A 22283-nucleotide genomic window follows, 5' to 3' on the forward strand; every position below is an offset into this window, starting at 1 on the left:
CCCACAACTTGGCCTGGTAACTTCTGCCTCTACCTGTTAGCCCTCACTATGCACAGTTGCTCTTAAAACCTTATAAACAGAATTGCCCTTGGACTCTGATGAGCTATCCGAACCTGAGTTTTTGTCTAAAAATACATGTGGAAGTCATGTCAGCTTATGAGGTTACACTGCCTGTCGTGTTGGACTTTGTGTCAACTGTGCAGCGGGCTGGAGCTTGATGACAGAAAGTCCTTGTCAATAGATGACCACCCCACTTGTGGAACTGTTCTGGGTTGCTGCTGTGATAGGTCCTTGCTTCCTGATGATTGTGACTGCAACAGGGACACCAGTTATACTGCTGGTATCCGTGTCTAAAAGGTGAAACATAACGTGGGACCTGGCTGATTTGCAGTATGTCCTGGCAACTAGGCACATTGTGGAGCCCTACCATGTCATCATTAGGGTATCGTGGTATGAAATCGACGGGAGGAAAAGTGGGCAGCTCTAGAGGCCCACTAAAGAATTACATTGATGCAATATACACCCTTGAACTGGAAGTCCCCATGTTCATGTAATCTCCTGCTGCCTCCTAGTTTGTGATGTTGGTCCATTGTGCTTGAGTGCAATTGCTGCTGGGGTGAGCAATACACTCTGGTTTCATGGGTGGGGATATGGTTGTGTGGCCAAGTTCTGGTTCACCACCAGCTGCCTCTGGAACTTCAGCCTGTATTCCCTGTGATGTATGATGGGAGGGAAGTGGCAACTCTATTATTATCTTTCCCCCCGCTCATTCCCCCTCCCCTTCCGACCTTTCTATCACCGTTCTCAACTCCTCTATTTCCCCTGTTCCTCAACTTTGCTGCCTCGGCGTCACCCTTGACTCCTCTCTCTCCTTTGCCCCTCATATTCTCTCTCTAGCTAAATCCTGCCGCTTCCAGCTGCGCAACATCGCACGCATTCGGCCCTTCCTCTCCCAAGATGCCACTAAAGCTCTTGTCCACTCTCTTATTATCTCCCGATTGGACTACTGTAACCTCCTCCTTACTGGCCTCCCCTGCTCTCATCTCGCTCCCCTTCACTCTGTACTCAATGCTGCCGCTCGTTTCATTTTCCTTTCTCGCCGCTCCTCTCGTCTCTCGTCTCCCCCCTCTATCAATCCCTCCACTGGCTCCCCATCCCCTACAGAATCGTGTTCAAGCTCCTCACTCTTACTTTCAAGGCCCTCTCCAACTCCACTGCTCCCTACATCTCCAACCTAATCTCCATTCACGCTCCATCCCGCCCTTTGCGCTCGGCTAATGACCACCGCCTCTCTTCCCCCCTGGTTACCTCCTCCCATGCTGGCATCCAAGACTTCTCCCGTGCTGCCCCCCTCCACTGGAACCAGCTCCCCCACTCCATCAGAACTTCCCCCAACCTGTCTAGCTTCAAACGGGCCTTAAAAACCCACCTCTTCCTTAAAGCCCTCCAGTCCCCCACCTAATTGACCTCCTCACAGTCTCCCCCTACCCCCCTCCCACTCCTGCCCTCCCTCCTGTCCCCCTCTTACCTCCCTCCTTTTCATTCTCCTCTTCCTCCCTCTCCGTCTCTGCCTCTGTTCTCCCCATTCCCTCTTCCTACCATTGCGTCTCTGTCCGTCCTACCCTCCCCTTAGATTGTACGCTCCTTCGAGCAGGGCCTCCTCTCCTTCTGTTCTCCACCACCTTAACTCTGCTTTTCAGCTCCTTGTCTCTTCCACGAGGTCCTCCTGCCCTTCTACCCCTCTCTCTACCCCGCTTGGAGCTCTCACCTCTCATCTAGCTGTACATTGAGCTTCGAAGTTACTGTGCTTTTTGTTAACTGTACCGTGCTGTCTCACCCTGTATCGTGTTTCTGTCTGTCCCTGTACAGCGCCACGGATAGCTAGTGGTGCCCTATAAATAAAAAATAATAATAATAATAACTCACTCATCAATTGTTGCTAGCTCAGTATCTGGCTTCTACTCTGCTGCTACTTGTTTTTAACTGTGTCTGCATTAATTCTGTAACTTACACTTTTAGGCTTTCTGCTTTACTTTGTCCTCATTTAGGTGCCCTGTAGTTGATCTCTCAGTGTGGTCACATAATCTGGCACCATTACTGGATCTGCACGCCTCTCTGCTGTGCCTTGCTGAATGCTGGACTTGATACAGGTAAGGAGAGGTAAGACAATAGGTCACTCTGATCTTGGGCCTATGGTAGCAGCTCTGACTAGTAAAAGGCTCTATCTGTTTGTGGAGGAAGCTGGAATCACAAATTGGAATGCTACCTGCCCCTCCATTCATCCTTAAAACTCTTGGCTTCCCCCCATCTATGGCCCTCTCCCCGCCACAGCTCATTGGCTCTTTTCACCACTAAGGAGAGAAAGGGAGGATGAGCTTGCCTGCCCATCCCATCCCTTCCTTCCTACCATTGGTGTGAGGGCCACCCCACAGCCACCCCCCCTTTTCCTGTTCTGATGCCCTTAAGTGCCTTTGCCCCATTGGGTATGGGGAGGTGGTCATATGACTGGCACTCAAGAAAGCATAATGAATGCATGTACATATTTAAGTGTATATGTACATTTTTAATTTATTGCATATGCTCTAGTGTAGCAGTACATAATAATAATTTAGTTTGACAGAGGCATCCCTGTCATGGGGTGAGGTAAGTATATTTCCCTAGGCAGCAGACTTAAACAAAAGCTGCATCCATCTGGCTCAGCTGTTTGAGTGACAGATCACAATTCACAAGTTCACAATTCAAGAAGGAGGCAAGGAGTGATCCAGTCCTTCTTTGACATTTCACTACACAGCTTTGCCTGCATTTCAACATAGGCTCTCTTTTTTATGGTTTTTGGGGGGAGTATCTAAAAATGAATTCTGCTGCTAGAGGAGGAATGGAGGTGTTAAAAGATGATTTCCTCTGATGGCACCATAAAATGATTAACAGAAGATTACTTCCACATGTGTGGCAACGTCCCGCAAGAGTTGTAGAGCGTAAGCATAAAAGTGTCACCAAATATTAAAGAAAAATTGAAGGATGATTTATGGCAGAAAATACAACTTTTTTCAGGGAATTATTGAATCATGGGAATCTGGAAAAAGTATAGATACATATATATACAATATTAAATTCAACTGCCAGTTTAAAGTGTCCACAAAGCCATACTGACTTATAAAAAAGACAGAAGCATGGAATTATGGGTTAGCCTGCTGCATAGGATGTATGAACGCTCTGTGCTGACAGTAATGCAATAATTACTGGGAAACAGATAAAAGAATATGATTTAATACTGGTCAAGATGGCCTATGAATTGTTTATGCAATAAATACTGTACTATGATTTCTAAGGATTGAATAGTCAATTAAGTACGCAAATATGTTTATTATTATGAAGTGCTTATAGAATTTTTCAGAGAGAATGGGTTATTAATGACATGCAAATGTAAAACACTGCAACGTTAACAAGCTGATCAAATGCTTAGAGATCAGCACTCGAGAAATCAATGTAATTAAAATCTAAACAAGAAATTAGCTGAGAGTAGATCAACTTATCAATACATTTATTTAAAAGAGGGGTTAGGCTCTAGATATGTCGGTAATGCCTTCACACGACTTTGCACATTTGCACCTACAGCACATGTGTCAAGGAGAGGTAAGGATAGAAAGGATGTCACAATTCCACCTCACATGCTACAAAACACCAGAAAAATATGAACACGTTGCAGCTGTTTACATATTTGTGCACCTGGAACAACACACGAGCAAGCACAAGATCACTATGGAAGATGAACATTTTAGCACATGCAATGCACTTGCACTATTTAAATTATGCTCACGGTTTTCCTGGCTAATGCAGCTCGCAGTTGAAGAAAATTCCCACTTTGCTAAAAATAGGGGTTGGATTGAGCACTAATGTAGAGAATAAATTAGTTTTTTAAAATGATTACATCAATCTTCTTCATCTGGATGAAATTCAATTTTGTTATAATGATACAAGATGCAGAGTCAGTCTATAACCATCTATTGAAGCTATTCGTGTAGACATACTTGCAACACAGCTCATCCCACATTCGCCATCGCATAAACACCGCTGCTTCTTCCTCGGGCAATCTTGGTCCTGTGTACACGCTTTTTGGCAAGTCTGACCTATAGGATTCCCCATCCTTGATGGACAGAGATCTAAAACACCTGGTGAAGTAGACAAATTCAGACATTTATAATAAATAATGCTGTCATCTTAAAGGTCCTAGATTAAAATAACCCCAACAATCATAATCTCTACATCATCGTCTCAACGAAAAAAAATAAAATTCTAAGCGTTCTCTTAAATACATATATATCATAGTTATATAGTTTGCACTAAAGATATTCTCTTATAGACTCTAAAGTGTATATAGACTATATAGTAGTAGTAGTATGGGCATATTCTGTAATATCTTACAGATATTAATTTTATTGTGTATATATATTCTGAATTACCAGTAAAAAACCTCATCAATCCATGATTGTTTATGTCAGTTAAAGAGTTATTCCTGAATCTAAATTATGGAGCAAAGAGGTGTGCTCTGGGACTATTACAGCTGCCATGCCTGGAGACATAAAACAGGATAAAAACGTACTGCAGAATTGTTTGCAGTGGTTCATCTATTCTCAGTCTGCCTGACAACATTCTCCACTAACAAACTATACAAAAGAGGTAGCCTGGAGGCCTTTGCCAATGCTTCAGCACCATTTAAATATACCATTTAATAATTCTAAAGCTGCTGGCACACTGAATCTTTTACTGTACCACACACTAACATATGTCACTACTGACCACATGGAGATCACTCAAAATGATGGAGAGTTTCAGTGTATATAGGTGGAGTAAGATATATATATATATATATATATATATACATACATATATATATATACACACACGTCGGTAATTCAAATATATATTTTAATAATATTTAATTAATTAAATAATTACATTAATTAATTAAGTGCATTTTTTTCCATATAGCAGGAGCAAGTGAAATTTAGGGACTTTAGAACCCTTTCATAAGGGTTTGGAGAGAGATAAGGGGAAGAGAGCAGGGTGATTGGCGCAATGTCCGGATTCATCGTCATATAAAAGTTGAGGGCACATTTACTTCCTCCTGTGTCCAGCAGAACAAACAGAGGCAACAACAGTTTCTGCTAGGTGTGTTATTTGTTATTTCCAAATTTAGTTTAAATGTTGCTGAATCAGGCTGGGCTGCAGTCTTGGGGAGGCATTGTTGGGGAGACACTTGGAAGATGGGGAGAGGTCATCCCAAGTGAGGAGCACGGCCTGAGGGATCAGAACTTATCCCATCCTCTAGAGGACTTAAAGAGAGTAGATCAAGAGCAAGAAAAGAACTGGAGGTAGTGGTATCAACTAGTCTGGAATGCAGTGACAGTCTGAGAAGTCAGCATGTAAGAACAACTAGGCCACTGGCGAGAGAGTCCTCAGGGTGATAAAGAAAATGTTCCCAAAAGTCAGGTGTGGAAAAAAAGAATGTGGGTAGTAAATATTGAGAGCATAAGTGAGATGCATAAGTAGAAACAATTAACCCAATAAGTATTCTCACTCTTCTCCAACTACTAACCTGATTAAATTTGATAAGACATGGGGCTCTTCCATAATATATTAACAGGACAAGAGCCTCAGATTAAAAAAAACTTAGGGCTGCAGTGACTTGACAAATAAGTTTGGCAGAACATTTCCCTAATAAATATCAACTTAAATGACCAAAGACACTTTGACCCCCTTCCCTCAAAGCTTAACAACACAATTCACCGTACATCCTGCAAATAATCCCTGGGAAAGCTAACTATTGACTACTAATTGTAAAGCCAAAATGAGGCCCAGAAAAACTAAATTCAGCAATACAGTCCCACCGATAAAGTTCTTCAAGCCACCTCCTACCACGTTGATTGCATCTATCATATCCCAAAGCTGAAAAATGTGCCTGAGATACACTTATGAGACTTCACTACCTCCATGTAAAAGAGAGAATACTAAATGCAGCCAAACTTTTTTCATTCTCAACAGTTTACTGGGGGATTTGCAGCTGTTTGCAGATATCTTACTAGCTTATTTTCTCCCTTTTATCTGTCAGAGAAATCTACCACAACTTTCTACTGTTCTATAATGGAACTGAAATACCTGCTCCAATCAGTAGATGTTATGGTTTGTGAGTATCCACAAAGAACCATACTCATGTTAGGTCGTAGTTTGTACAGCTGAGTGGTGGGGACCAGGTTACACAGTTACTTTTTGTTGCATTACTTTGTGCAACAAAATATCTAGCCCTCATCTGAGAGCTATTTCAGTTTGGTTATATCTCCCTTCTACCCTGTTTCTCTCCCTGCCCTTCCCCTGCCTCCACTTTAATCATACAAAACTAAACCAGAATATGACTTTGTACATCAGCACTAGAAGCCAAACTCCTAACAGATTCAACACTTTAGAGATGGTCTTAAAAGTCTTAAAAGTCAAATTAGACAATAGAGATGACACTTTGATCTCAACATATTGACCCAATACAAAACAAGTGCCCTTCACGTTTGCAATGAAATCCAGAAAACAGGAAATGGATCAATAATATTAATTGGCGACTTTAATATAACCCCTAACTCAAAGATGTATAGGTCCAGCCCATCCAACCAGACTAGGGAAATTTCCAGCTATGACCTGTCCATATCATTTTATCAGTCCCTCGCTGGGTATAATCTGTATGATGCCTGGAAGGCTAGACATGCTACTGTTAAAGACTATATATACTTTTAACATGTTCAGAATGCCTATTACCATATATACCATATTTTAATTGAGTTACTATCCTATCAACTACCTGAGCTGCTCCGAGTCCTCATTGCCGGCACTTCATCTACTCCTGGAAGAGCATCATTTTCACTCTATAGTTAAATGTACCTGGCAAGAGAAATCTTTGAGCTACGTGGGCATTCAAATCCCAGCTAAGGAGGAGGAAATTATAGATTGCAATTATTTTATCTTATTGACCTAATTAAATTAGCTCATTAGGGACTGGATGAATTATGAGGTCTCCTAGCTGAGCTAAACAGCATCCATAAAGATAATGCTGCTACTTAAAGTGCTGTATTTGTTCAGGATTATCCCACAGCTACTACAAGCTACATTACTGAAGATATTTCATTTGGCGATGATAGGGGTTGTATGTATCTACCCAAAAATGCAGGTGGTTAGCATTTCCTAACCTAGAATACTACCAATTGGTCTGCCCACTATACCATCTTAAGGATTGGCATGTAGTCCATTATTTAAAACCGTGGGTTATTCGGGAAAATGGCATGAAAACGTCTTTTCCTATAAAGGATTTATTATGCCTCCATCCTAAAGGTAAACCACTTACTAAAGATACTTCCAAAGCTACAATTGCCTCACTACATAGTTGGGTCAAGTTGATCACTAAAATATAAAACATTTTACCACCCTTTCTCAATCTCCCTACACTTAGTCTGCCCAAACTGACACGAAACCTAAATTTACATAATTGGCCTAATAATTGCATCACTACCATCAAATAATTATTTATTGAGGGGAAACGAATATACTTTTTCCCAAATTCAAGATAAAGTTAAAACTCCTTCACGACACTGAATTCAAAGCTACTCCACAGCTGAGTTTCAACCTATCATGATGCCACCTTTTATGTTATCTAATAAATATTATATATTTTCTAAAAGTCATAAAGAAAGAATTTCATCATGTTATAATTACATATTGACAGCAAAGAAACCTAGTCACTTCTCATTTCAAATAAAATGGGAAGCAGTAACAGCAAAGCTGTAACAGAACATTGGAGAGACCCTTTCCAACCACACCACAACTTGCTAAAATAAAAGTGAAAGTACAAAGAAGCTGTGAGATGGAAACAGTATGATTAACGTCAGTGTCATCTCCACAGTGTTGTTTAGCTTTGGCTGGGCCGGGGCCCGAACATGTGCTCTCCTCCTAGAGGACTGGTACCAATGCTGAATTGCATTGGGCTAGAAGCTACTGCATGCTAAAGCCAGATATTTTACGAGCGGTTTCTAAACATTGTAAAGAAAAAAAAATGGGACGAATTTGCCTGCTGATTGGGTGAACTAAACACAACTTGCACGGCGGCACTATTATAGATATTAACTGTGGTGCTGTCAGTGTTACTATGGGAATAAAAGGGCCAGTGAATAGCTAGCTGGTGTTCTGCTGAAGGTTTGGAATGCAATGTCACTAGATCATCTTAAGTGGTAAGTATATGGTGAGTTACAATGAAAAGAGGTTGGAGTTGGATAAGTGGTCAAGGCTGACTTTGGTTAATGTTGGGCTAGCAAATTTGAGAATCCAGTTCTCAAAATTAACACCTTGGCCCTTCACAGATACCCTGCTCACTTCTGAGAGTTAATAACCTCCTACTATGCACATTGGGACACATGGGTAGTTTTCTCACAGGCTTATGAGCTTATAAGAGATTATGGTCCCCAGTTGTGCCCAAAGTAAAGACGATAGAGCTATTTATATGCAGCCAGCTCAGCGTAAAGAGTATTGGCAGGTTTCTCATTCTTCTTGCAGTCATTGGGCTGTCCTGATATAAGGTGGCATGTAAGAAGGGTGGTAGCAGGGTGGAAGAGACTGACTTCAGCCTGGATAGTAGGCGCCATATTATTCCTATGATATTGAAGTTGACATTGACAAGTATTGTAAGAGTGTGCTTGTTAGGGTTCAAGGTAACATTATTTAGGGCAGTGTTTGCATTCTGTGAAGCTACAAGAATAAGAGAGTTAGTCAGTCCTGCAAAAAAAAAAAGAGACTGGAGGACTGTCCATAATTGACATTAAGTTGAGAGGTGGGGGCTAGCCTTTCTCATCAGCTGGTTAAAGACTGATCAGTTAAGCAAATGTAAGTGGATCAGTGGAGGAACTACCATTTGTGCAGCAGGTGTGGTGCACTGGGGCCCATCGAGATAATGGGGACCACTGCACAAGGAACTAGCGAGCTGTGGGCAACGGGTCTCTCCTCTCTGATTCCCTGCACCGGCACACAGCTCGCTAGTTCCCCCACTGAAGTGGATTAAGCTTAAGAGATCACATGGCTCCTGTATATGTTCTGTAGATAAGGTACAGTAGTTATTGAGCATCTGCCCACAGATTCCTGGTGCCGTTATTTATACAGAAGGACTGAGCGATGAGATACCAGTTCACCAGAGGTAGTGTAAAGTGGGAAGAAGACCATACATCTGATTAATGGAAATTGTTGGGCTTGCAATTATTACATGGTTTATTGTTGAATTTTTAGGTCCTGTTTCATTTTTAAAGTGTTGATATGCTGGAACACATGCATACACTAGGTAGCAATAAGTTTGGCAGTGCTGCCTTTGGGACAGAATTTGGGAACCGATGCTGTCCAAATGCACAGTGCCGCATTTTCTGGTCCCAAGTGATCCCAGAAATAGCAAAAAATCACTAGAACTACGATGCAATGTAATGATGTGGGGACACAATTGTGGAATTGGCAGCCAATATTTGCTCAGATATGATAATAATCAGCAAAATGCTAGATGGGTGCACGCTCTGAAATGGTACACTAGCTAAAATGGAAACAGGCCATTAACACTAAGGCACTTAAAAGAATCCTCAAAAAATTGAACAAACAAAATGTCTGACGTTATTGGCATGATGGGCTCATTTTCAATCAGGCACTGGGAATTGGTGTAATGCACACCCAGGTTTTATAGGCTAGATGGAGATATTTTCCAGTTATGGGATCAGATATCTTCAATATGCATGCATGAGAAGCAGGTTAGCGAGTAATTGGTGACTCTTTATTTGGTTAGTGGGCATGGTTTTGTGGCCCTTGGGTGCACTTGTTGCACAGTATGGTCCTCTCCTTAAGTTTATGATGGAAATTATTAAATAAAAGTCTGTGGCCATTTTCTCTCCAGTACAGAATGCACCAGGCAGTGCCAACATTGATCCATGGTGGTTCCTGCTATATGTAAGTTCTAGGACACAGCTAAATACAGATGGTGTGAGTCCCAGGGTTGAGACTAATTTCAAAGTGTTTTATTGGTAAGGGAAATTATTTAGTAGAGATGAGCAAGCCAATCCATGTTTTGGTTTTAGTTTTGTTTCTAAAACCATTTTTTGTGTTTTGGTGTTGGTTTTGGCAAAAACAGGCTGGAATTTTGTTTTTTTCTTTTGGGTTCACCATAAAAGGTAAAATGCTGAAAAATCACATACAATTATATAATTTTGAGCGGCATTTTGTTCTTAGATTAGTATTTAAATAATATACCTAAAAAAGAATTTAAAAATGAAATACACACTTACCTGCTTTTCCTAAACCTCCCTACATACTTGAAAGGACAGGGTTCCCTGCATTTCTCTGGCCAACAGCTCTCTCTTTTTAGAGGTGTTCAGTATTTACTGCTCTTTGAATGGTCCAGTAATACTATTGGCGTGTGCATGAGCTTCTGGGAGTTGTAGTGGTGTTGCCTTTATTGCATTATGAAGCAAGGCTACAATTCCCAGAAAGTCAGAAAACTTGGGCTGTCACCGCCTGGCAGCAACCAAATTTTGCGAGATTGGAACATTTGATCACATTTGAGGAGCGGGGCCAATTCACGGGTTAATTTGGCTTGACTTGAATGTATGTAAAACTTGAATTGTTAAATTAGCCAAAATACAAACAGCACATCGCTATTATTAAATAAAGTTTACTTTATAGTGGAATAAATAAGATTTAAGTGGCAGAGACAGCACATTGTAGAGCCTCTTAAGTACTTTAAAACATCTTGATTTTTTTCATGTCCTCAAAGGTGTCAAAGAATAGACATGGTATATACTTTTAATGGGAAGCCATTGAGGATGTTCTGTATGTTTGAAGGCACATGTATGGGAAAGCACATTTATACAGTTGTGGTCAAACATATTGTCACTCACCGGACCGTGAGTGCCTCTACGCTGGTGCGTGGCTCCCTAGCCTTCCTGCCGGCACCTATCTTGAACCGCGGCCGTCCGCCATCCTGATGGACTGCGCATGCGCAGCACCCAAGAACTCTTGTGACTGTTGCTTTTAATCTAATTGGTTGATCAGGCAACTCTCCCTATTTAAGGCACCTGTGCTCATTACCTCATTGCCTGATCTTGAGTCTCATTCCCTGTGAGTCTCTGAAGGTGTCTCCTGTGTTCTACTAGGGTCTTCAGTTACCTGCTGATTCCTGTTATACTCATCGCTGGTTTCCATACCTGCTACAGTCTCCTGTTTTCTGCCTGTGTCCTCAGCTGGACTCTAATTACCGGATCTACTCACCTGTGGTTCCTACACTCGTCTCTGCCGTCCAGCGTCTCTGCAGTCCCTGCATCTCCCTGTGGACAGACTGTTCTACTGAATAGCGGTATGCATATCTGTTATTGACTTTCTACGTTTACTCTGCATATCCGCTAGAACAAGTTTTCCCTCTCAGCGGCGGTATCCATACCCGCTATAGACTGTTATTGTTACGCTGCATATCTGTTTGGAACTAACTGTACTACTCAGTCGTTATATGCATAATTGTGATTGACTATCCATTATTGGCCTGCATATCTGTGCTGAGCAAGTCTCTACCAAGCAGCACCACACATACCGCTATAGACTTTGCTGGATACGCTGCATATCTGTTGGGATTTAGTTCCTCTGTGCTCTCAGTGTCTGCATCCTATTATCCTTTGTATGCCTCCACTCATCGACACCTGTACACATCCTCACCTATTAAGCAGTGGTACAACTTGCTGTACGCAGACCACTGACTTCCCTACTACCTCCACGCATCTGCTCACATCCATACTGATCTCCGTGTTCAAATCTGCCTTTCCACAATATCAGCTAGTCGCTGATTCACTGACCAAGATTGCTGCAAGTCACTGACTTTCCTATTCTGTATTGGCATTCTCTCTCTATCTATATATGTTCCGCTAGTCACCCTGCTACCAGAGGACCGTTGTGTGAACTTCACTACTCTGGTAAGCCCAGTCATCTGGTGAATTCCTGGGCAAGACTCCTAGTGCCCGTGACACATATTTGCAATCCTGCACTTTCTACAGTTAACTAACAATTTCCTCTAATAAGTTGAAATTAACATCAATATTTGGTCTTCACAATTCTTTCCCTGTTAATATGACAGAACCTTTGTGTTTTATTCTGAATATAATACTGTATATCCTTTTAAGTCAGAAAATGAAGAGAAATGGCATTGACAAAATTATGGAGATGGATGCTGAGATTATGGGCAGGGGTGTAAGTATAGCTGTCACATTGGAGGCAGTGGCTATGGAGCCTGTAGGTAATTGCTTTTATCTTTATATTCAAGTGAGTGCAGACGTAAAAGGAGGAAGCATGAGACAGGCTTATTGTATAGGAACTCCCACACATACATAAATCTAAATGAATCAATATATCTTAGGATTCATTTTGATGACCTCCTCTATATAAATACATTATGTATAAAAATATGTATTAGAATATTTGATTTAGTGTTTTAGGAACATGATGATACCCTCTAGCACCAGGACTTTTATTCATATTGTTTATTGAGGGTTTACTTTTGTATTACATATATGATTAGATATTACAGGTATTACAGATTACAGCAACACAAAGTGATGCAATGAGATTAAGCCGATACTTACAAACCAAGCTTTGGAAGCCTATATGCTACTTTCTGATTACATATTGTATTGTAGTGATTTGTCATATTATACATTTTAGGTAAAGAAACAAGGATATTGCATTGGGGCCTTGTAAATCGTTGCAAGCCTGGCTTCTTTTTTTTTATTTTTTAATCATGTAATACTAATAATGTTCACTAGATGTCAATGGAAACTTAAAACAAGCTGCTGATTATTATACTGCTCAATCAACTACATGGAAATTACTTTGTTCTGTAATGATCAAAGTTATTGACGTTGTGATTATTACTATTTGTAAGCAGAGATACCAACAATGCATTCCTCCCAACTGTCCTGATTTAGCCAGAACAGATCCAGTTGGAGGGCTCTTTTCCACCTATGTAAACCCATTTGTCCCAGGGATCTGCAAGTTGGTAGGGATAACCCATTTACTTCTGCTGTACATAACAGAGCAGCTTTGAGCTCACACCTGCCACTAGTGTGCATGGTAATGAATGGGTATTTTGCGGGGTGGGGGGTACTGGGTGGCTTAGCACTTCAAAACAGCTAGTAACAAACAGGGGTGTGGCTATGCTCTTTACATAGTCTGTCCACACAGCCACACGGGGACTGACGCCTCTCCCCAACAGCTGGGCATGTCCCGTTGCTTAGCAATGGGAAGCTCTTCCCCTGTCTGTCCTTTCGGCACTTTTGCGCATACGCTCTCATGGCCCGGCAATGGAACTAGATTCCGAGCTTCGGCGGCGATCAGTGACATCATTGACTGCCGGAGGTAACTAGTAAGCCTGCTATTTAAAGGAGACTGAGGCACCAATAGGGTGCCAGAGTATTAGGTCTACCTAGTTCCAGCAATACTTACCTATTCCTGCATTCTGTTCCCTATTCCCAAGCATCTGGCTTGTTCCTTCGACTTGTGACTTCGACTTGGCATTGCCTATTCTTCTGGTTCCTGATTCTGTCCTGCAGCTCTCGTCTGGCTTCTGACCTCTGGCTTTCTCGACACCTCTTTGGATCATGATTCGGAACTTCGCTCCCAGCTGGCTTTGAACACAGACCGTCTGACCACTCTCTTGTCACCTACCTACTTCACTAGTAACTGAGTTTGAGAACCGCGACCTGCACATTTCATGAAGTGATGACCATAACTCCTTGCGGGGGTCCCTGGTGAACACCACTCCTCTTAGCTCAGTAGTGCAAATTACTGGCAAGTAGCTACCATCTCCCACCTGCTGCACCGTGCACCGCGATTCAAAGAGCTGTAAAGTTGGGCGGTATGACAAAGTACTTAAAAGATAATAGTTTTCAAAATGCCGCTCACAATAACTAAAATTTACATCTTTAACCTTGTTCACTGCATGATAATTTTAATAAGCACCAGCTATGGAGTAATATAAATCTATCCCTTGATTGGTTAATAGGAAAGGGATTATAAAGATTTCACACTCTAGCTGCTGTTAAACACAAGTTCCCATCATGCTCAGTCAGCTGTTATTGTGCTACATAGGCATTTAAGTTTAGCTGCATTTATTTTACTTATCCACAGCAATCAATAAACACTGAAAATAAGCCTGTGTACTTAGCAATGAGCTAGATGTAGCTATTCAATACTGTTTTAAATATTTTAAAAAACATCTAGAAATGTCTAAATAATTTTCATGCAAAGAAAAAGGGTAACTCAAGCTAACATGCACTTTTTTACTGAATACTGAACTGCTGCCAAATATCGAAACCATGGTTACATACCAGTAACCCTGTCATTCTGAAGAACTCACCCTTGTCTGTACTCACATTGGCCTCATTCAATAACAATTGATGGCCAGCCACTTCTTTACTGAAGTGTCATCTCTACTCTTCTATTTGTATAACAGACCTTGGGGTGTTTGTTTAGTGTGCATAGGACACATTTTGACATTTGTCCCTGCTGCATTACTTCCAATGGCAATCATCATCATCACCATTTACATATATAGCGCCACTGATTCCGCAGCGCTGTACAGAGAACTCATTCACATCAGTCCCTGTCCCATTGTAGCTTACAGTCTAAATTCCCTAACATGCACACACAGACACACAGACACACAGACAGACAGACAGAGAGAGAGAGAGAGAGAGAGAGAGACTAGGTTCAATTTTGATAGCAGCCAATTAACCTACTATTGTTTTTTGGAGTGTGGGAGGAAACCGGAGCACCCGGAGAAAACCCACGCAAGCACGGGTAGAACATACTAATCCACACAGATAAGGCCATGATCGGGAATTGATCTCATGACACCAGCGCTGTGAGGCAGAAGTGCTAACCACTTAGCCACCGTGCTGCCCCAAATGCAATGCAATTTACTTGAAACAATGGGATTGATTCATGAAAGAAATTAAATGCTGATACATGGCTTATTTTGGGTTAAATTGCTCTGCGCATGGCCAGAAACGGACTATAGTTACCGCAAGTACATCCAATTTATCTTGGAACGCCAATGACACATCCAACAGCTTACGATTTCATGGGCGGGAGAGTGAGGGAAGGGGCGTATGCACGTAGCCAATGTACAATTAGGACGTGCCAAGGTCGAGTGCACGCAGCAGCATCTGATTCAACCTCTGAGCATCTCTAAGGTACGTGGTTTCCGTCGTATCACTTGCACCAGCCACAGGGCGGGTGTAAGTGATTGTGATGACGCGTATGAATGCTAGAACATTTGCTTGCATTCAAGAACAACTGTGTAAATGCATTTTATGAACAGTAGACATTAATAATATCCTAATAAACGTATTTCATGAGGAGGAAAAAAAACAAAAACTCTTTCTTTTAATAATATTTTTTCATTAATGACTATATTATTAACATCTGACAATAACTGAATCTTTTTTTTCTGTGCATTCTGCCAGGACTTTATATTCCACATATGCCTTCTACGCATCCAGTAGTGTGTTGTGCCTGTTTCAATACGGCAAGTGCTGTATATGCAGAGCGTACCAGCAAGAGACGTTCCTCAGACCCACTTTTAATTGAATACGGGCGTGGGTTTTAATAAAATGCTCAATGCGTTCATTTTGCATGCCTTAATGAATCAGAGCCATTGTGTGCAGTACTATTAGGTTGGATCTCTGTGCACTAAATACACAGATTTAAACTTTACGATATGTAATTGATCAAATGCTTTATTGAAATAACAAAGCATTTTTCATTCATTTTTGCACCTCAATCCTTGTAAAACAGACTAGCTTTCACAGGAGAGACCCAGCGATAACAAGATGGTAACCCCTTGATAGATACGGCAAAAACTTTTTGCCCTTTAATTACCCTTTGTGCCATTGAAGTCAGTGAACTTCCTGTAACTCAATTTCTAATAGAAGGTCATGATGATGCATTTACTACAACAGTAGTCCAGGATGCACAGTCATCCTATGGGACATAAAGGCCTTGGTTTAGAGTTGGATGCAAATTAATTTGCGCATATAATATTGCATGTTATATAAACATAGTCACACTGCACATGCATACAATTTGTGTCGTATTTTTAACTGTATCTAACATTTGAGTCCCTTTGCCCTTCACATGCCAGTAGAATTCAATAATGGTGCATCAATGTAAGTTAACCATGTCAACCTGAGCTGCACACATTTCTAAAGTTGGTTTTGTAGTTGTATTTTTTTCTCCTACACAAAGTAGGTATAAGTTCTACACTTGCCATGCAAGTACAGACGTGTGAGTTGGTTATATGCTTATTCAAAGTTGAATTGCGCTTAAGCGAATTTAACTTGTATCCATGCAAATTTGTGGGTAGATATGCACACTTGCACCCACATACAATTTACATAGTAGCATAGTAATATAGTAGATGAGGTTGAAAAAAGACACCAGTCCATCAAGTTCAACCTGTTTGGATCTTCTGCAATCCGTCTTTATATTTGAAATTGATCCAGATAAAGCAACTGCCAACTTGTTTCAATCGAGAAAAATCCCTCCTGACCCAATATTTCAGCCCTATTTCTTCCTGATCCACTACTGTCCTTTATTTTAATTAACGGTTATAACCCTAAAAACCCTTTTCCACTAAAAAATTAAACATATCAATTGAATTTGCTATTACAACCTTCCCTGGCAGTGAATTCCATATCTTGACTGCCCTTACTGCAAAGAACCCCTTCCTTTGCTGGTAATGAAAGTTCCTCTCCTCTAAACTTAGGGGGTGACCGTGTGTCCTGTGTACAGTCCTTGGGGTAAAAAGTTCCCATGAATGTTCTCTGTATTTACCCTCAATGTATTTGTACATAGTAATCATATCCCCTCTTAGATGCTTCTTTTCTAAAGTAAACATGCCTAAACTAACTAACCTTTTTTCATAGCTAAGTGACTCCATACCCATTATTCATTTTGTCGCCCTTCTCTGAACCCTTTCTACTTCCAAAATGTCTTTTTTATAGAGTGATGCCCAGAATTGTACTCTGTATTCAAGATGAGTTATTACCAACAATTTATATAGTGGTAAAATTACACTGTCTTCCCTTGCATCTATGCCCCTTTTTATGTATGTCAATACTTTATTGGCTTTTGCAGCTGCTGCTTGACATTGGGCACTATTTCTAAGCCTACTGTCTACGAGCACTCCCAAATCCTTTTCCATTATAGATTCTTCTAAATTTATCCCCTTTAATTTATAGATTACGTTCTTGTTTTTGATCACTACATGCATAACCTTACATTTATTTATGTTAAACTTTATCTTCCATTTGTCCGCCCAATCCTCCAGTTTATTAAAGTTCCTCTGCAGAGAAACTACATCTTGTTCTGAAGTTAGGTGACATCTGCAAAAATGGAAACTTTACTCTCAACAGTTTTTTTTAAAAAAAACAGTATTTTTTTAAAGTAACTGTTTTATGAAAAATTTTGATTATATAATTAAAGATTAAAACATACATAACTTTGATTACTTTGAATGTAAGATGTGGCACCAGGGATAGAATCTCTATATCTGGACTGAAAGTAAGTGGCTACATGATTACTTGTAAACGCTATGTTTGTGACAGTACATAAACAACCAATGCAAATATCTCATATAGCATATAGACATATATTAACTTTAATGAAATAAATTAGTTTTTTTGCAAAATAAATAATAAACAAGAAAAAACACATGTATGTTATAATCAAATAGGTAAATAAATGATTGTGTATTTTTTCAATATCTGTGCAGAGCAAATCTAGTGATATTAATTTCAGATATAACAAAATATTGCTACAGCGATGTGTCCAGTAAGAGTTAATATGAACACTAATAGAGTCCTAAATCGCAGTCTTGTCTACAAAGCTGTCTAGAGGGACTTTGTCTGGATATTGGTTGTAATTGGAATGTTCCTTTAGCTGTTATCAGCAGAATGCACTGCATTTATAACTTGCTTGTGTGTAGTGTAATTAAATTGTTCTTTTTGCTGAAGGTTGATTTTGTGCACAAATTATTGCGTTCTGTTTTGGTATCTTTTGAAATATGTCACTTGAAGAGCACCAGAAAAAAAATCCAGTGTTCTATTCTGAGGCGTGCATGAGAGATTGTCTATTTGTAAATGAAGCCAGAAAAAGCATAATTTGGGAAAACTAAGACGAAATCTAAGATTATACAGAAGTAGATTTAGTTTGTAACCCTGTAAGCTCTTCTACCCATCCTTAGTAGATGAATCATGGTCATAGTGGGTTATGTCTGTACTACAGAAGATCTCTGCAATGCAAAACTTCTCAGAGGTGACTTTAGAGTTTTCTTGTGTGCATGTTATATGAAATGCGCTAAACAAATGAAATGGATGATAGCAGCTGTTTCTTACTGAGTGCTTTGCTTTGAGAAAAATCTGCATACTATGGTGTGTAGAGTATACTTGTCTACTCTTCCGGAATGTTCAGGAAACTCCCGAATTCCAGGCAGGTCTCCCTAATGAAGTGGGCAGGATGGGAGCCACTAACGCAATTCACCACGGCCTGCTCCCTTCCTCCCTCCCACTTCTCTGACCTCCGGGATATCCCAGAGGGCAACTCTTAGTTGGTAAATATGATGTAAAGGTGTCTGTAGATTGCCTTGTTAAGTTGTCATACTTCCCAAAACTCCCAATATGAAAAGCGGGACGAGCTGCACCAATACTCACTGGGCCTCAGTAGATTTGGATGCAAGTTCATTTTATTTGGTCAAAATATGTCTGCACACCAAAAATGCGTAAGGGTAAGTGCATAAACTGAGATGCAGCTTACACCTGTCTACACTTAACAAGGCGGAACGGGGAAGGAATGGTCATTGCAATGTAGGCTAAGTACAGTAAGGGCATTTCATGTAATCATGCAGAGATGAAAACACCAGCAGATATAACTGTCAGGAGGCGTATCTGTTGCTTGTGCAAGGTATGTGATGATGATGTTCATAATCATCAGCAGGTATCTTGGAAGCGAGTAAAAATAAAAATAATATTTTTTTAATAAAACAGTACCCCACCTAAAATAGTAACCAGCAGTAGCACTCATAGCCTAGACTGGTGGCAGAAAAATCGGAAAGACAACCAACATGGGCAAATAGCCTGTACCATCACTAGGCTCTAACTGGCTGGGTTGATGACACCATAGTAGAGAAACTCAGTGTAGGGTCTCCTGCTATAATGTCAACCAGATTGGTCCTTCACTTAGGAAAGACCAGCCCCATGCTGATAGCACCAGGACTTTTCTCAAATCATATGGTACAATGGGTGTGTGGGTAATGTAATGTTTAAAAAAGGCGAAAGTGTGAATGGTGAAATTTTGTTTTATTTGCTGGTGAACTGCAGGTCTCAGCAAGCCCTGTTATGGCTAAAGTTTTAGGGTATGTTGGCATTTGTAGAACTACAAATGCCTGCATACCCATGGCTACCAGGGCACGGTGGCACTTGTAAACAGAGTGTCTTCGCTCTGATTGGTCACTGCTTTGATTGGTTAGAAGCAACTAAACCCACGAGTGGTTTAGCCGCAGTGAAGTACATTGATACAGTGTTCTTCATTCATGCAATTTATAAATGTTGTACTGTGATAGCCTAGTGCTACGACTATACAATGCTGGTAGCGGCTTGTCCCACCGATGTTGCCGCTGATAGGGTGCGGCAACACCCTGTATCATACGCTTAAACCATACGATATGCTTCAAACATATTTCCATTCAGTAGTTGCATTTAACCTACTATGCAGAGCTGCACACATCTTAAGTTATGTGCAGCTCTGTATACACTAGAAAATATGTATCTTACCCCTCACCCTCCTTTGCAGCCCTCCCAAGTTTCTGCCTGCTCATTTCACCCATTTTACCGACTCTGACATCATTTACAAAAGCAACACGTGAGCTAGCACAGATTATAATGAACTACTTCATTAGTCTACACCAGCCTACATTTGTACATTTTTTTTAACTGGCACAATTTCTTTTAGCATATCCATCAATAATAATCTATGTGCTCCACTCTATTTCATACTACATGCTGCTACATATAAGATTTGTTCAGCCACATGTGGGAGGCATTCATTTATGCATTCCAAACTGAGCCAATTGACAATGTGATAATATTCTATTTCTTCTTTTACTACTTATTTTGCAATTGCAATAACCTAACCTGAATTAATATGTGTTAAAAAAAAAAAAAGGAAAAAAATCGCAGTAACAATATAATTCAGCTCCAGATTTAGCAACTGAAAAAAATCTGAGGGGAGCAGGCACAGCAAAATGTTTTAGTTAGACAGGTATGTGTATTACATGTATTTGTGATCTGTTCATATGTATTAAAAACAATAGGACCCTCGGTAAGGTAGAAGTTCTGGGGCTTTCAAGTCCAATCTTCTCCAAGATTATTTTCAGGAACCCATTAAATGAACCCTATTGCCAGCCACATTAAATAAACCTTATTGCAGAAACCTCATTGTCAGCCACATTGCACAGACATGGACTCCATTGCTAGCTATATTGCACACATATTGCCAACCACTTTACACAGACCACATTCAAGCCACACTGCACACTCCATTGATATCAACATTGCACAGAGTACCACATAGCACCTACTCTGTTGCAGTGTTTCTCAAACCCAGTCACTCAGGACAACTAACAGTGCATGTTTACCAAATAACAAGGGAACTAATTATATCATCTGTGGATCTGTTACAATGAGTCAGTCAGTAATGAATACACCTGTGCTAAAGCAAAGAAATATGGAAAACATGGACTGTTAGGGGTCCTGAGAACCAGGTTTAAGAAACATTTGCATAGATAAGTGTTTCCCAAATCCAGTCCTCAGGGAGCACTAACATTGCATGTTTTCCAGATCACATGTGACATAATTAGTATTATCTGTGGATCTTTTATAATCAGCAATGAATACCGGAGATCCAGCAAGGAGATATTTAAAACATACATTGTTCGTGCTCCCTGAGGACTGGATTTGAAATACACTGGCATTGATCATTGACGCACTAAAAATCTTACTAACCTATATTTGGAATTCACACTAGCTTCCACATATAATTCAGTCCCCAAATCCTGTCAACTGTGAACTTTCTTGCAGACCCAGATTAGCTCAAAGCCCGCTAACTGATTGGACAGAAACAAGCAACTGATGAGCACAATGCATAAACAGATACATGGAAGCTAAGAAGGAAAAAAGGATAAGTGGCAAGTTCAAGGCCAGAGGTTATATATTCCCTGTCAAGGTAATCATAGAAACAGGTTGTGAGATCACATAATGCAATAATAATGCAGATTATTTCACTAGAAAAAAGCGTGCAGAGAATACTACATGAGGGGGTTTACACAGAAAAAGTCCATATTATTACACATGTTTAGTGAGTTGCACATGTCCCAGGTTCAATAGTGTGAACTGTAAGCTTAGGACATATTACAAAACAAGTCATTCCACTACTACACAGATTGATATGAGGTAAGTTAACTTTAGATGAGGCAATATAATTTACTTTCTTGTGTTTAGTAATGTTGATGTATATCAAATGTCATTAATAATTAATCATAATGTACCTTGATCATTGAAGACATCATGCACAAGGCTAAGAAAGAATGCCATTATGAGATACGTTTTCCTAGCCATGATTGGAACCATAAGCATCCAAATGTTGTCACTTCTCAAAAAATGTCCAAGTCTGCACTTCTATATAAATTAGAAACGTTAGTGATTAACCATTAACTAGTATGTAAAAGAACAAAATCTGTGTCAAAGGCCATGTTGACTGTTATTGATTCATCCTCTCTTGTTGATCTTTGACCTTTTCCAAAATGTTAGTATAGGGGCAAAGAAAAAAAATAAAACAGTCCAACATCAAACATGTTGACTAATACTAGATACGTAATAGGAAATACTTGTCAATACTCATATTTCTTAATGACAACAGCATATGACTTAATTCTGAGGACTGCTTCTGCAGTGACTGTCAGTCACTGACTACATAGTGGCAAGCTGTAAACTCTTTATAACTTTAAAATTTTGGTTTGCTTATGTGTTATTGTATACTTAGTTCTTTGTTGATTATGTCAACAGTGGGTGGAACTTTGCTGTGTAGATGACACACAATTTTTCTGTCATATATTATTATATATTGAC

At 40.2% G+C, this 22283-nt stretch overlaps 1 protein-coding gene across 1 annotated transcript in view; it reads right to left on the reverse strand.

Annotated features, from left to right (window-relative positions):
* LOC142106713 (beta-2-glycoprotein 1-like) overlaps positions 1–21809 on the reverse strand; it is a 47472-nt gene extending 25663 nt beyond the window's left edge. Inside the window, exons 1-2 of the mRNA XM_075189704.1 lie at positions 21704–21809; positions 4029–4169 (exon numbers count right to left, since the gene is read on the reverse strand). Coding sequence (XP_075045805.1) covers positions 4029–4169; positions 21704–21791 — 229 coding nt within the window. The 5' untranslated portion in view covers positions 21792–21809. The remainder of the gene's footprint in view (positions 1–4028; positions 4170–21703) is intronic.
* Between the last annotated feature and the right edge of the window lie 474 nt (positions 21810–22283).

The sequence above is a fragment of the Mixophyes fleayi genome, chromosome 11, assembly GCF_038048845.1.
Source record: "Mixophyes fleayi isolate aMixFle1 chromosome 11, aMixFle1.hap1, whole genome shotgun sequence".
Classification (NCBI taxonomy): Eukaryota; Metazoa; Chordata; class Amphibia; order Anura; family Limnodynastidae; genus Mixophyes; species Mixophyes fleayi.